General features: G+C 43.2%; 1 protein-coding gene across 1 annotated transcript; it reads left to right on the forward strand.

The window, feature by feature from the left end:
• Positions 1 to 3,222: 3,222 nt before the first annotated feature.
• Positions 3,223 to 15,124, forward strand: si:ch211-207j7.2. The gene is made up of 5 exons (XM_036136834.1): positions 3,223 to 3,246; positions 7,229 to 7,287; positions 7,752 to 10,134; positions 12,623 to 12,696; positions 14,455 to 15,124. The coding sequence occupies exons 3-5, from the start codon at positions 7,824 to 7,826 to the stop codon at positions 14,548 to 14,550; spliced, it is 2,481 nt and encodes an 826-aa protein (XP_035992727.1). The 5' UTR covers positions 3,223 to 3,246; positions 7,229 to 7,287; positions 7,752 to 7,823; the 3' UTR covers positions 14,551 to 15,124.
• The last annotated feature ends 377 nt before the right edge of the window (positions 15,125 to 15,501 follow it).

A 15,501-nucleotide genomic window follows, 5' to 3' on the forward strand; every position in this document is an offset into this window, starting at 1 on the left:
TTGTATGACTGTGTTGCATTGACTGAATTCATTTTCGCAAATACATTTTCAATTCAATTCAATTCAATTTTATTTATATAGCTTTTTGTTTCATCCGCTGCTCTCAGACGGTCTTTGTTGCATGTAGTAAACTGATATAAATAAAATGAGGCAGACTGAAATTGAGCAGAATTAGATCCAAGGTCCTCAAACTGTAGCGCATGTATCGCTGTTGATACAACTATTTACATATAAATTCATAGGTACTTAATGGTGATGTATAATGAACACGTACAAACAGCCATTAAAAAAACAACAACTTAGTCAAGCACTATTCATTTGCCTTACACAGAAACTTTTGACAAGAGAAGTTCAAGGGAAATAAATATTCAGAAGTCTGAGAGCAGAGAAACAAGAATACTGCCTGATGCTCGTTTATCACCAAAGATAGGAGGTGAAACTGAGAATGAATTTAAATCTGATTTAACCATAACTCCAGTTGGACAAGCTAAATGCTAATCTGTCCTGAACACTGTAAACACTCTTCTGGCTTCTGTGTGCTCTTAGTGCTGAGTCAGGGTAACGAAGTGTGGAAGACAAGGAGTTGTAGAGGTGAATCAGAAAGACAGTATCAATAGATTGATCAGACGTCACACGGAACCAAGAGGTCGTGCTTAATCAGACTAAACTAGTCTGGATCGGCTTTAGATTTCATAGTGCTATTTTCATTTACCCTAATGTTCTCTAATCCTCCAGAGAGGTAGCTTTCTCAAACTGGTTAGCTATTTGTTTCAGAAGTCCAGGTGTGGTGACCGCTGGGACATTCAGCAGTCAGTGCCTATCTGCAGCAGTCATTGGACGAGCGGCGGAGGCAGGGCTGTAGTCGGTCACACATCCTTAATCAGATGAAGATAATCTCATCCTTTCATTCTCACTCCACTGCTGCAATTTTCCTCTGAGGTTTTCTGCTGGCATATTGCGTTTCTTTTTTTTCTTAAATAATCATTGAAATATAGCAATTTGATTACTCTTGGTTCAGTATTGATTCTTTAGAGGTCCAGCATGTGAGATTTTCCCGCTGGTGCGTCAGTGGAAGAGACTGAACAAAACAACCCATTTCTGCCGGGAGGACAGAGTAGTTTTTGGACTACACTGCCCTGTTTCTAAAATAATGGCTAGATAAACATCACTGGTATATTAAAATAACTTACCTGTCCAGCAGAAAGCCTACAACCTCTGCATCAGTTTGGAGTCTCCACTCCACCTGGTAATAATAGCTGCGCCAATATAGACTATCATTTTGTCTTGGTTCATTACTTCTTTTTCTTTTCTCGGTTCCTTCCTCTTCCCTCTCGCTGGGCAAGAGTATGGACAGTCCTCCATTTCAACAGAAATCAGCAAATAGAATAATATATGGTCGTCTTTGCTTGTTCTCTACTCCTCCTCCACCGACAGCAGGTCCTCATATAGAAGGCAGATGGGGAAAACGCGTGTGGGTTCCAAGTTTATCTCCTTTCGGCTTCTGAAATCAGAAATAACGACGCAACATGGCGCCCCCCTGTGGGTGCACTGACACATATGTATTTATAAACTACAAATTCTAATTTATGAGAACGCTCTCATTTTTTATGTGATGTTATTAGTCTTTGCCAGAATATGTATTTATGAAAGCAATACTGCTAATTAAAAGCCAAATAAGGTACACACTCTCCCTTTAAGTGACCCGATCCAACATCTTCAATTTCCAAGTGCTCATGGCTTGATTCAAAGATTAAATATGTTTTATATGATTATTCATTTGGATAAAGTGAGCAAATATGGCTTCATCAAGAATTTATCCTTTGATTGCTATAGATATAAAACTGAGTTTAATTTGACGACACTGATATGATTTTAACACAAAACTGTGGGGAATCAACTTCTGCTGTTAGTGATCAATAATTTCAAGAGGCATTCTTTTGATGTATCTGGGTTTTTTTCTCTTCTCTTCATGTTTAGGTCAGTTTCCCAACACCTCTTTTACAGCTGAAACATTTTGTATTTGCTGTGAGTTGTTCTGATAGTTCTGACATGAAAAGCCCACTGTCACTTGTGTGAACATTCAGCTTATTTCCCTTTCAGATATTTTATTATAGAAAGAATTTTGGACCATATACAGCACAAAGTATTTCAGTTTGTATATTTTATTCAGTGTGACAGTATTATAGTAAATAAATTAAAGAGCAGTAAAGGTGGTAATGTGACCATTTGTTCTTATATAACTACATTTGTTTTATAACAATGTACCTTTAACTGACATATCTAAACTGTTGCCAATGGACTTTCATCGGTAGACGCAAGTTCACTGATAAGGCTCACATTTCCATCAAATTAAGTGATGCCATATACTTAACACATGATAACTATCTATATTTAGATTATATTTAGATTATACAAGATCAGAGGGTATGCAGGTATTAATATCCAGCTGTGATATATATATATATATATATATATATATATATATATATATATATATATATATATATAGGCGCCTGGGTTAGTATTTGTCTCCCTGCATGAATGAGTTTTCTCCAACTTTCTCGCATTATTTCAAAATACTCCATGGATCAGAAAAACTGTCTTGTCTAGATAAAGAATAAGAATAATACTAGAACCCAACCCCATTGTTTTTAAGTGACCATGTTAGCAGACTAACCCAAACTGGCCTGTTTTTAACCCAGCGGTTTATGGAGCGTGTACTCCATCTCTCGCCCACGGACCACTGGAGAGAGGCAACCCTGCACAGACGAGCAGGTTTACAAAATGGATGGATGTTTCATAGAGTGCAGCACTTTAGACATTAATGTTGCTCTAGCTCGCCTTGTAATTAGTTGTTTAAAAGCATCACTAGTAAGACACTAACCACCTCTCCTCTTCGTCCCAGATGGGAAATCGCTCCGTCTCTCTGGCATATTGTTTCATTTACTTACAAGCTCTGATATTGTTACCCACTAACTGGATTAGTACTTTCAATTTTTAAATCCCCATAAGCCTTGAGTGCATGTGTTCACACGTACACACACTGTCTTTCTCTTCCTGTGTATTAGTGAATGTGCACGCAGGGGCTGCAAGGAACGGTGCACGCAACGGGAGGGGATGCAGGCGCCGGAGAACAGAGCAGTGAGCACAAAGATTGGATTTGCGTCGATGACCTGAAGCAAGCCGGTATTTTTCAGGCCTTTGTTTCTGTCATTTAGAGGCAGCTGGAAGGCCGTTTGCTGACAGGTACGTGCAACAGCAATCTGGTGCTCTTCTAGGCTTTGTTCTGATAGGAAATTACTGAACACAGACCTAATTTATACCTGCCAGAGAAACAAATTGCAGCGCGGGAACCCAACGACCGAGCCGAAGGAGACCAAAGTTTTCTTGCAGCGGCTAAAATGAATAGAAAGGCGAGGGAATATACCCAGAACTGCCTGAAAACCAATTAGATAACAGCAGAATCTAGCTGGGGACAAACTGAACTGATTTTGCTTTGTGCTGAATGGCCTCAGATGTTACATTTCCTTTGGACACAGCTGACCTCAGACACTGAGACCACGGTTATTTCCGAGGCCTTCTCGCAGCTGTGTTTTTAACGACGAACATGCTTCTGCCGTTCCTTTGATAAAGTGGGACTCGCTGCAGATAATGAGGAAAACACGAGCCCATTATGTAAAGGAGCTTTAATCGGCAGACATCCTGCAACTCCGCGAATGAGGGAGTTCGAGAACCTCCAACCTCCAGCTTTCTTTGCTGGAAATGGAACCAAGCGGCGTATATCTCACCAGGTGTTTAATGTCTTCTGTTCCTAAAAGCAAATGAGAAGAGGGGAAATAGCCCATTAGGCCACGTGACGAGCATTCACACACCAAAGTAATGAGATTATCATTAGCGTGGCTTTGTATTAATAAGCAGTTTGTCCTGCTGCTGTAGCCCTGCAGGATCTGTTAACAACGGTATCAGGTTTAGAAAACTCTTCATACCCTTTAGGAATATGCTTTACCGCAAACTTGACTCTGTTTTTATTTGGACTATATGTGCTAACACAAAGCTGATTGTGTCAAGTTGGAGGAAAGGCTACATGGTTTTCATGGTTTTGTTAGAGAACAAACCACTGAGGCAAACTGCATCATATAGACAGACAGATCAGGCCTCCACACCTACCAACGTGGCACAGACAAGGAGCGCGTTAACCAGAAGAACAGCCAAGACGCCCATGGTAACTCTGGAAATCCAGAGCTCAGGTGTGAAAAGATGTGGAGAGGACCAGAAGCCCAGAATGATGATCAACAGGCATCTTTTGCCCTAGATGCAAAACCCTGTGTGTGGTAATAACTAGCTCTGCCCATCACCCTGAACATTCAATCCTCGTAGCAAAACATGGGGGCGGCGGCATATGTAGAGTCAGGGGCGCTGTGGGAGTTGGTGGGAAAAAATGCTCCTGCCGGTAATCCTGGAAGAAAACCTGTTAGAAGCTGGAAAAGGCTTCTAACAGGGATGTAAGTTCACCTTCTCCCAGGAAACAGTCCTGGACGTACAGCCACATCTACCATGGAACGACTGGGATCAAAGCTTACTCACGTTTCAGAACGGCTCAGTCCAAATCAAGACACAAATCCCAGGGAGAATCTGTATGAATGGAAAATGTGTGTTTACCAGAAGGTCTGAGCACATCCCTATGTTAATGTCACAACATTGGTGACCTGTGCATTTCAGGATCCATTTTATAGTTGTTTTATTTGTTTCTAAATCTCTAAAAGGATTAGCACCCTCTTACCTCCCTGAGCTCCTACAACCATATTCACCTGGCCGCTCCCTTAGGTGTGCTGACCAGCAGCTCCTTAAAGTGCCAAAAGCTAAGCGTAAACTTAGAGGAGACCGTGCGTTCTCTGTAGCCGCTCCAAAGATGTGGAATGAGCTGCCATCCCATGTTAGACAGGCATCAACCCTCTGCAAGTTTAAAAACCTTCTCAAAACGCTCCTTTTTGTACTTCCTGAGAGATTGGCTTTTATTTTATTTACTATACTCTTTTATTCCTTCTTTTATTTCCCTTTAATTCACAACGTTTTTTTTGTAGGATATGTTTAAACTGCTTTGTTCAACCTGTCTGTTTCCTGTATGCTTTTATGTGCAATGTACAGCACTTTTTGAACCCTGGTTTCGCTTTAAAGTGCTTTGCAAATAAAGATGGTAGGGTGCAGATGTTCCGCATCTTATCTGAATAAACTTGAGCTTTTTAGCAAATAAGAGTGGAGTGAAAAAATCTCCAGATGTGTGAATCTGACAGCGACACCCTCAGAAGAATTGTAGCTTTTCTAGTGGAAAAAGGTATTTTCAGAAAGTATTGACTCAGTAGGGTGGAATACACATGCACAGCACACTTTTCAGAGTTTCCTCTTGTTCAAAATTCAAAAAACATGCATGTTTGTGCTTCCACCTCCCAATTAGGCCCTTCTCTGCGTCGGCCTGTTGCATCAAATTGAATTTTACGTGGACGCAGAAAATTACAGCGAGGATGAAACCTTTAAACCCGTTGCCTTCTTCATGAAGGCGGAGCTCCGTTTCGCGCTGACAGTTTCATGTTGAGGACTGTAACTCAGAAGCAGTCGCTAATCTGTTATGACAGGATGTGGCAGCTCCTGAAACCACCCAACAGCTGACACATAACATGTGGCCATGCCGCACGTCTCATTGATTTCTAAACCAGGAATCTACTAACACGTCTGCTTTCATGTCCCCGTCTCGTTCCTGCTTACCCTGAGCGGGGTACGTTTCATAATGGGCTCTGAATGGAGCGCTCTGTGCAAATGATAAGCTGCTTCTGGACCTGCTCTGTTCCACAGCGAGAAAAAAAATATCTGTCACATAACAGGGCTGCAGAAAACTGGAATTGTGTTTCAAGACGAGCGAGCCACCTTTAAATGATAGTGGTGTGCAGCGTCTGCCACAGCGGGAGGTAGAGTGCCCGATTTGGCCAACCGCAGTCCAGATACTGCAAACACTCTGGACCCGTTGTGCAGCTGGTGAGTGCTGCTGTTATTACTGTTGCCACGCTGTCCATTGTCTCACGCCCCCGTGTCGGGCCCTATTATCTCCACGCAAAAGGGCCGCATCTCCATTGTCCATCCATCCCCGGTTCATCAAACACGTGTCGTCCCCAAAGCTGTGATCTACATTTCCCTTAATGATCAGTCGCGGCGCTGGAATCCCGCCCGGCTTGGCGAGGATCGCTGTGGATGGATTTGTTGGGATGTGTGTGAGCATAAGTCATCATAAGGGATGAGGCGAAGGACAAACAATGTGGATACAGGGCAAGTATCTGAGCGCGTTGAAGAGACGGCATCCCGGCAGAGCTGGAGTTCAAAATAATCACATTTGTGTTTCAGACTGTGTAGGTATGTGTGTGTGAGCGTTATCCTGAGCTATTCCCCAGAACGTAAGATGATTAAAGAAAGGTGTGCTCAGCAAAAAACTTTATTCGCTGCGAGTGGAAGGGAAGGAAGCAGTCGCTGCCTTAGAGCCAAAGCCTTGTTTAATGTTTCGACCGCTCTCTTGTCAAGTGGGAGTACTCTTTCTCTGCCATGAAGGGAAGAGACAGAACAAGACAGCCTTCCACATTAGCTGTTTTACAACTCCAACGCAGGCATTTCAGCAGCGGAGATCTGAGATAAATTACCCTGATGACGTAAGACTGAATTAGGTTGACTCGTAAAAATGTCTGTCCCTCTTGAACCTTGTCACTTTTTAGGTAAGGGTTGGGGTAAAACAGGTCAAGGGCTATGTATAGCTATGCAAGGCACAATAAATGCATATTTGCTTTAAAACAATATTTATAATGCTTACCATTTTTCTTTGACATTCTTAATTTAACATGTTGTCCCTGCATCTCAAGTAAGACCATTACCCTAAAAGATAACCAGCCAGAGAGCTACAGCTGATCTGTAGTTGACAGAATGTAAGCCAATTCTCTTTGTTTTTGTTTAAAAGGGAAATTACATGGTAAATTTTTTAGAAAGTAATTAGTAACAAAGGCTGCTTTGCATCTGGAGTTACAAGTCAGATACAAACAATCAAATAAGAAAACGAAAATCACACTCCATTAGAAATAATCAATTCACAACACAAATGAGAGAGAGAGAAAAAATCATGTTGAGAAGTAGTTATTGACAAAACAACTGAAGTACACATAGGATGTCTAGACATTATCTGATTTATTATTTGCAGTGCCTAATTACACATCTGCCTGTCAACAAAGCGGCCTCCGCAGCAGGACCCGTTCTGAGGTAATGGCATCTGATTAATCCTCGTTTACATTCCCATCCACCATTTATCAACAGCGTGCTCATTGAAATGCCGTGTCTCCCTGGGCTATTCAGGTTTAGTTGGAACAAGAATTGTTTACATCCAAACAACAATTTAACCTAAGATAGCATTCAGTGAGATGTGATTCTCACATGCCGGGTATGCACTGAAGTCCGACCTTTTACATTTGTTTTCTGATTTATTTATTTTTTTCTTTTGAAATGCGTGTTCCTGTGTGACCCAGTGAAATTTTAAAGTGTAAAACGAATGACAGCCTTCAGCCTTTTGTGATTTCTGCACAATAAGTGTCCCACTGAAAACAGATGATGATTCATTCGCTGGTGTAGGCATTGCAATAATAGCATTAAAAGTGACTGGCAATGTTCTGTTGTTAAACTCTGCTAATCACCATCTTGCTCCCCTCTGTGCTCCCCCATGCTTTCAGGGCCGACTCGCTGGCTGGAGGCCCAAAAAACCTGATTGCTCCGAAACATTTCACATCAGCAGTCCCGCTGCCATGGAAACAAAGCCCACGACCTGGCAGGAGCAAGGTCCTTTCACTTCTCTAGTCGACATGCAGGGTGAAACGGGTGCAAACGTGGGCCGCCATGCTTCTCTGCAAGAAAGGAAAGCCCCCAAGGCGATGCCTGAGGAGGACTTGGATGCCCCGGAGCCGGGAGTCAAAGTCGAAGCTCCACAGGGAAGCTGGACGAACGAAATAACAGAAGTGGTCGATGTAATCAACATCGGAAATCAGACATCTGCAGGTATTAGCCTCTGCACCCTTGGAGAGACTCAAGAGGCTGTGACAGAAATTGAAGAAAGGCCTGAAAAGTTACCAGAAGCTAAAGAGGAATCCAGAAAAGCAGATAACCCTTGCGAGGAGGATTCCCCACCTACACAGCCGCTCAGCGCCTTATCAGCAGCAGAGTGTGGTGAGAAAGAGGGGTTCTCCAGCCTGGAGGGAGAGGTCGAGGAGGGGATTAGTGAAGCTGAACCGACCGAAGACAGTCAAGAAAGCGCAAAGACACCCAAACTTCTTCAACCAGCTCATCGGGACGTTTGTATACCATCACAGTTGGACTTAACAACAGTACTGAATGCTGGTGATATTTACAATGGTGAAACAGAAACTTCTACGTCTCCTCCTGCACGAAGCGGTCTCTCTGACCTCAACAGCTCAGATGGCAGACCCCCTCCGGACTCCCCTCCTTTTGCTGATGAGAGTGGAGAAGAAGAGGGAACAGGCACAGACATGACAAACTGTCAGGAACAATCGGGCAGACGTGAGCTGAGCTGCGTGGGTTTCCAACCTTCACGTCCTGAAAAGAGAGACTCAGCCCTGCCTGCCAATGGCTCAGTCAGACAGGAGGAGGCAGTGTTGCCTCAAAAGCAGCCTGAGCTCAGTCCCAGGGGACTAAACCAGGAAGCTGCACAACAGGTGTTCGGTCAGGGATCTCCACCTGGCTCGGCTGTTGCCATGGAACCGGCCAATCAGGGCGGGGAAGCCTCTCAGGGCTTTAGTTGCGTTGCAGCTGTAAGAGCAAGGAGCAGAAGGGCGGGGGAGAGGACGGAGGGTGGAAACGAGCAAACAGGTGGAGTGGGAGGGCAGAATAAGAGCGGAGTTGAAAAGAGCGAGGCGGGCGTGAGGTCAGAGAGCAAAGGGCTGTTCAGGTATCTGCGGGCAGTCCAAACGCAAGAGCTTAAGGCAGAAAGGAACAGCGGTATACCTCTGAGAGCCGACAGCGACACCAGGATGAGGACTGACGTGCACGATGACAGCCAGAGCGACAGCGGCGTGTCCGCAGACTTCCACTCCTTCAGGACGCTAAACAGCAGCACCAGCATGTCTGCAGACTCCCCCGTCTCCACAGAGACCCCCATCGAGAGGGAGATCAGACGGGCCATAGAGCGCGAGCAAAGCCTCAGAAGGTCCAGGGGACTCCCAAACCAACGCTCCTCTCCAGAGTACGTAGAGGTTCCTTTAAGAAGAAGCTTTCAAAGCCAGTCTGTAGCTCCCAAGTGGTCCCAGAACAAGGACAGGGAATTCGCAGGCAAAAAGATGCAGCAGGAGATCCACGAAGAGTCTAGGAGGGAACAAGATCTGGTCAAGATCGGGAAGATTCCAGGCTTCTATGACAAAGGCACGGTCCGCCAAATAAAAGAGAGGAAACAGCTCTTTGAGACTCTGCAGATATCTCCAGAACTTCCACCGACGATCTCGCCTAAAAGTAAGACCCCGTCCTGGTCGTCTACCAGCAGTGAAGATCTGAATATAACTCTGGAGAGCCAAGACGAATCCGGGACATCCACTCCAGAACATACCTACGCAGACAGGAAGCCCACAACGTTGAATTCCTCACGGAGCCAAACCTCTGCCAAAGGTTTAGACCAGTCCAGTCTGCGAGGGCCAAGGTTCTCAGAGGGGAGCGGTTGTCAGATCATCATCCTGGAAAACAGCCTAACCGTTCCAGCACAGAAGCACTACAAAGCCAAAGCACAGGCGGAGGCCATTGCAGCTACTGACGCTAAAAACAGCTTCCACTCGTCAGACAAGGCAAGAGGACACGATGGGCTGATGAAGGCGGTGAAGGAACAGGAGGGGAAGCCGGGGGCAGTATCCAAGGAGAACCCCTTTTTTAAGCTGCGTTCTTCCACTAATTTAGACAAAGTGAAGCAGGATATTCAGGAGGCCAAAGACAGGGAGAAGGAGCTCCACACCTTACGGCTCAGCCTGTATGGGGGCATCAATGCCACTGAAGCTACCTCAAAGAAAGAGAATCCAGTTCCTGGGCCTCTATCCAATGGTAGAAGTGGAACATATGAAGGTTAGTGCATGAATTATTGTTCAAACTGATGCTGCATCTGATGCAAATTAGGGTTTTATATTTGGCTGTGATCGGCAAAATGATTGAGACACCCTCCAAAACTGCCTCTGCAACCACATTATTATTTTTCTCCCAGTAGTAGAAAATCTCAAAGGAGGGTTAGCTCATTTCCAGAAATGTAGCATTCCTGCTTGTCAAACTAATAACAGAAGCTGTGAATGGGAAAATTGTGAGTCAAATAGCTCTACAATGTCCAAAAGCAGGAAAGTTGGTTAATAAAAAGTCTATCAAAAGTTTAAGTTTAGTATATAGTGTTGGGTTGGCAAAGATAAATGGGAAATGTCTGAACAATGTTGGTTTTTCTTCCAAGGTTCTTTGATATTTGATCAGGTCAGAAAATAATACTTATAGTTTATAATATATCATTTATAATTTACTTAATGAAAACCAAGATCCAGGTTGGATCAAAACGTCAAGAAATAAATTATTCCAACTGTGAACTTGCAATATGTGAGCTTTTCTCCATTTTTTTTGTTATTTGTCTTTGTATTCCACACTTTCATATGTTAATGTGTTTGTAATTTCCCATTTTATATAGCATTATGATAAGACATTCACAAAAAGACTCAGAAATAGAAGTTATAGATTAGGGCTGGCTGGCTGGATGGATGGATGGATGGAAAAGGCTATTAGATAACAGGTGAAATGGTCGCCATTAACAAGAAGATGACACAACTGAAACTGTCTAGAAACACACAGTAATGATTGGACTTTGAAACAGATAAAAATTTAACTGCCTGCAACAAGGCATAAAGAGAAAAACCTGAAAAGTTGGATAAATCTGCTGTGTTTGTGGTTTAAGTAGTTTTTTCCACATAGTCAACTAACTTTGCGACCATGGAGATGAATATTAAGGGCGTAACAAGAAATCCAGCTCACCTGACGAGACACTTTATAGTACAGCTTTTGTAAATCTTAAACTGTGCTTTCTAGAGTCATTGACCACTCTAGAATGAGACGGTTCAGGTGTAACTAGACCATAATTAGAGGTTTTAACACTAATCTCAAACTAACGTCGTCATATTGCCACAATGAAAATGCTCCTTTTTGTGTTTGGTTTGCCCAATTTTCAACCTGTGTTATAAAGAATCGCTGTTCACTGTCCAACAAGGCAAGCCATCCCAGGTTAGATCACTAAGTATTTTCCATTTTAAACTCAAGATGATCAAACGCATGTGGAAAAAGTCAGTTAGCGGTAATAGAAATCTGTGGAGCAGATGCTAACGCTGCTGTTAGCAGTTAATTCAGCCGCCGTTTCCTGTTTCTACCGCACGCCCGAAACGCTGCTACACAAGCAATTTAAAATCAGTGGGAACTTCTTCAGTGCTAATCAAATGAAATGTTGTTCACATCGTCTTTATTAGGCCACACTGTCAATACAATGGGTCAAAATCTCAAGAACTACATCCTATCTTATTTCATTCTAAGAGTTTCAGAACATAAATACAGAGCGTCAAAATTGAAGTACTTCCCTTCAAGTCCAGGGGTCATAATACTAATTTACAATCACTTCACCGGTCAAATAGCACTTCAATAGCAGGGACCATGCCACAAAGATATGAGTTTAAAAGTGGAAGGAAAAGGGGACAAGGACATGGATGGATTGGGTGTGAGGATGGGTTAATTTGGCAGATTTGCTGATGAAGGCTTGGGAGGAGGAGATTCCACTTAGGGGTCTACTCTTGAAGAAATTGGCTTTTCCCGAGACATCGTTCTTGAAGAAAAACCCAGAAGGAATCTGGAACAAAGTGGATGGAGACGAATGAGACTAAGAAGTGGGAAAAGGGTGCCGTGATGACACGGAGGAAGAGAATGAGCTGAGGTGGGGTTTGAAAGAACGTGACGCGAGGGATGGATGAAGGTGGTGTGGTTGAGGCGTGGCCCTGCTCCCAAACCTAAGTTAACATTAACTCACTTTGATGAGATACTTTCCATCAAAGTGAGATTATGTCAGTTATGTCGTACAGAGTAATTAATTGCCCTTAGTTAACAGTAACATGTAGATGACGTGATGGTTCTCAATGGTCAGAGATCATCCGAGGTGAAACTGAGGGCCCGGAAACCGCAGCTGCATTGTACGCTCGTGTGTGTCTGTACAACAAAAGGTTAATGAATAAAAGAATTTCAGTTTCGATAAAAGGTGGCCTAAAAGGACCAGGGTGCGCCGTGGTGTAATTACATGACTTGTGACGCTTTGTTTGTTACATAACGTCGTTTAACTGTGCAACCTTTCTATGCTCCCAGTATCCGCTACTATTCTGGGTTTGTATGAGATTGGTATTCAGTGAAATTCTTCTCATGATAGTCACTCTAACTTTTTACTGCCTTCTCATTAAACAGTGTTCTTAGAAGGCACGGCGTGACAGACACCATTGTGCCACTTTGCCCTTCTGGTTTATCCTGTAATAATTGCTTCTGTGTCTCGCAGGGCGGCAGTCAGCGGACCAGGTGTCTGCGCGGCCGTCTGTCCAGACCGAAGAGGAAAGGATTCTCCACCCAGAGGTTTGTTGGCGTTCCAAGCTTCCTGCCTTTCACAACTGCTTGCCTACAGTTTTTAAGGCCTTTCCACTCTATAAAAGCCTGGTACACTCTGTTTAGAACATGGAAATGTAGGCAAATCGCCCAGTCTCTCTTGATTGCTGCAAAGAAAAACAAAGTAAAGCTTTTCTAACTCTGTGGTTCGTGTGCAAAAGAAAACTGTGCACATGGGGGCTCAAAGCGGTCTCCTAGCAGCGCGATTACGAGCTTTTCTGTGACTGCTCTGGACTTTTAATATATAATTATAATGGATTAAAAACCTCTAGGGAGGATGTCAGCGCTTGCTTTTGCGCCAAATATGGGACACAAATATCTGATAAGGTCCTGAACACACAGCGAGGCACTTATCTCTCCAGATAAGGAAAGAAGGCAAACAGCCTTGAGACTGAGACGGGGGAGGGAGGGAAACATGGAGCGTGGAAAGTGGGATTATGTGCGTGCAAAGGAGGAGGTGTGTGCGTGCGCGCGGGCGGGTAGGCATTCAACTCCAGAGGAAAATAGGGGGAGCTGGTTTGCAATCCCGCTGACTTTTGTCAGCGGTCTCGTGGGCTCTGCATCTCGTTGAAACTGATGGGTCTGCGATTACACCTGAGTGCTGCTGTTTAATTTGGTGAGGCATTGAGGTGCAGGGCATTAGCTGCACGGTTTGATCTGACATCAGCGTGAGCCTCCTGACTCTCCCTCCCTCTCTGCTTAATGCAAAGAGGTTTCGTCTGATAGGAATTTAGGGATGAAGTGAGGACTCTGCAGGAGACACTGGCCCTTATTGTCGACTTAGTCATACCGAACATGGCCTTGGATCAAAGCCGCATTAACTGCAGCTCAGCTTGCGGCGTCATGCTGATGTGTTATAATAATATGCTCTGGAAGAAGTAACTTCATTCTCTCTTTGCAGGTCCCTGCAAAAGTCTTTAGTGCCACTTGAGTTTTTTTTTCTTTATTGAAATTGTGTCATATACCAACCAAAGACTCCAATGTAAATGATACATGGCTTGCAAATTCTTTCATGAATGAAGATCTGAAAAATGTGGTACCATCTTTGAACATCTATCAACAGACATTGGACTGCTTTCCTTGGCAAAATGGCTCGAGCTCAGCGGGATTGGACAGAGGGCATGTGTGAACATCAGTTTTCAAAGTCATGTCACCAATTGTCATTTGGAAATTGTTCTCTGGATTTTGACTTGGCTACTCTGACATATTAATCTGCTTTGATCTAAACCACTCCACTGCGGCTCGTCTCGATAGGTTTGCAGTCGTGCCATGTTCTCTCCATCTGTAGATGAAGGACTCAACAGTGCTCCATGTGACAGTCAAAGCTTCACATACTGTTTTATAACCTAACCAAGCTCTATGGGTCTCTAAGGCTTTCTTTCCCTTGCTGTGTTCCTAGGTCTTCATGATGTTGTGTTTATTCTCTAATGTTCTCTAACAAACCCTACAGGTCTTCACAAAACAGCTGGATTTATACTAAGATTAATCCACACACAGGGGGACTTCCTAAGGGAGACCGCAGATTTTTGTTTTAAGGATGTTAAAGTATAGAGGACCGAATATAGCCATAAGCTACACTCCTCAGGTTTTTATTAGTAAAATATTTTAGAAAAACTTTTTTTTTTTCCCTTTTCTCCACTTGACATTAGTGCGTTACTTGTTACTGGATCATTCCTTTTGTACTTATCAATGTGATTGACTCTTTCTTTCATCTGCATTTCCACCCAGATCCACAAGAGTCCCCGAACTCCAAGACAAAAGAATCCTCTGGTGCAACTGTGGGAGTCAGGCCTGGTCAACAGCTACAACCTGGAAGACGACTGAGGATCAGGGAGACCTGGGATTTATTTAATTAGGGGGTGAAATCAAAAACGAAAATAATGCGTGTGAAGGGAGGAGGAAACATGAAGCAGGAGGGAGTAACAAAGACAAAGAGGAACGAGCACGAAGCAAAATCAGAAAGAGGTCGAGGATTCAGGCAGGAAAACGGGGCCAGGCGGACTGGGAGCAAGAAAAATGGCAGCGGAATGAAAAACACTGACGTTTTCTTCAGAGAAGAGGAGAGAAGAAAGACTGAGACAGGCCACGATGTAGAACGCAAGATCTCTTGGACTGCTTCTGATGCTGCAAAGACAAAAAGAAAAAAAGATATATTGCTTAAAGAAAAGATGAGGATGATGAATAATGAAATGGAGACCAGAACATTTATAAGAAAGCTTTTTAAGTTTTGAAATCATGTTGAAGTTCTTTTTTATTTTGATTTTCTTAATTAATAATAGAATAATATATTTTGATTTGAAAAGTTATAATCTGAATTTTGCAAATGATGTACAAGGAAACTGTATCTATTACTAATTCCCAGCTCATATTTAAAAAAAAAAGAAATGAAACAAACACCTTTCATGCCTCTTGTTATCTCTGTAAGAAGAAACTATTATTTTCACCATCTAACAAAGCCGTCCTGAGGACAAATCCTCCAGGACAATGGGTGCACGCCTCTTGCTTGTGATCTGCAAGTGAATCTGGAAAAAAAAATGAGGAACAGAAATCAATTTGGAGAGAGCCGACTTATTACGTTCCTATTCGCTGGGCAACAATTACTCCCTTTTCTTCAAAGCTGCAAGTGTTTCTTGACAAAAAAAAACAACACACTACACCACAATAGACCCAACAAATCCTTCAGCATCAATACTGTTCACCCTCTGATCAAACAAAATGCTCCTCATAAGCTGATTCAGCAGGATCGGTTGCATTTCTTGAGTTTGTTTTTTAACT

Source organism: Fundulus heteroclitus, chromosome 5 (genome assembly GCF_011125445.2).
Source record: "Fundulus heteroclitus isolate FHET01 chromosome 5, MU-UCD_Fhet_4.1, whole genome shotgun sequence".
Taxonomy (NCBI): Eukaryota; Metazoa; Chordata; class Actinopteri; order Cyprinodontiformes; family Fundulidae; genus Fundulus; species Fundulus heteroclitus.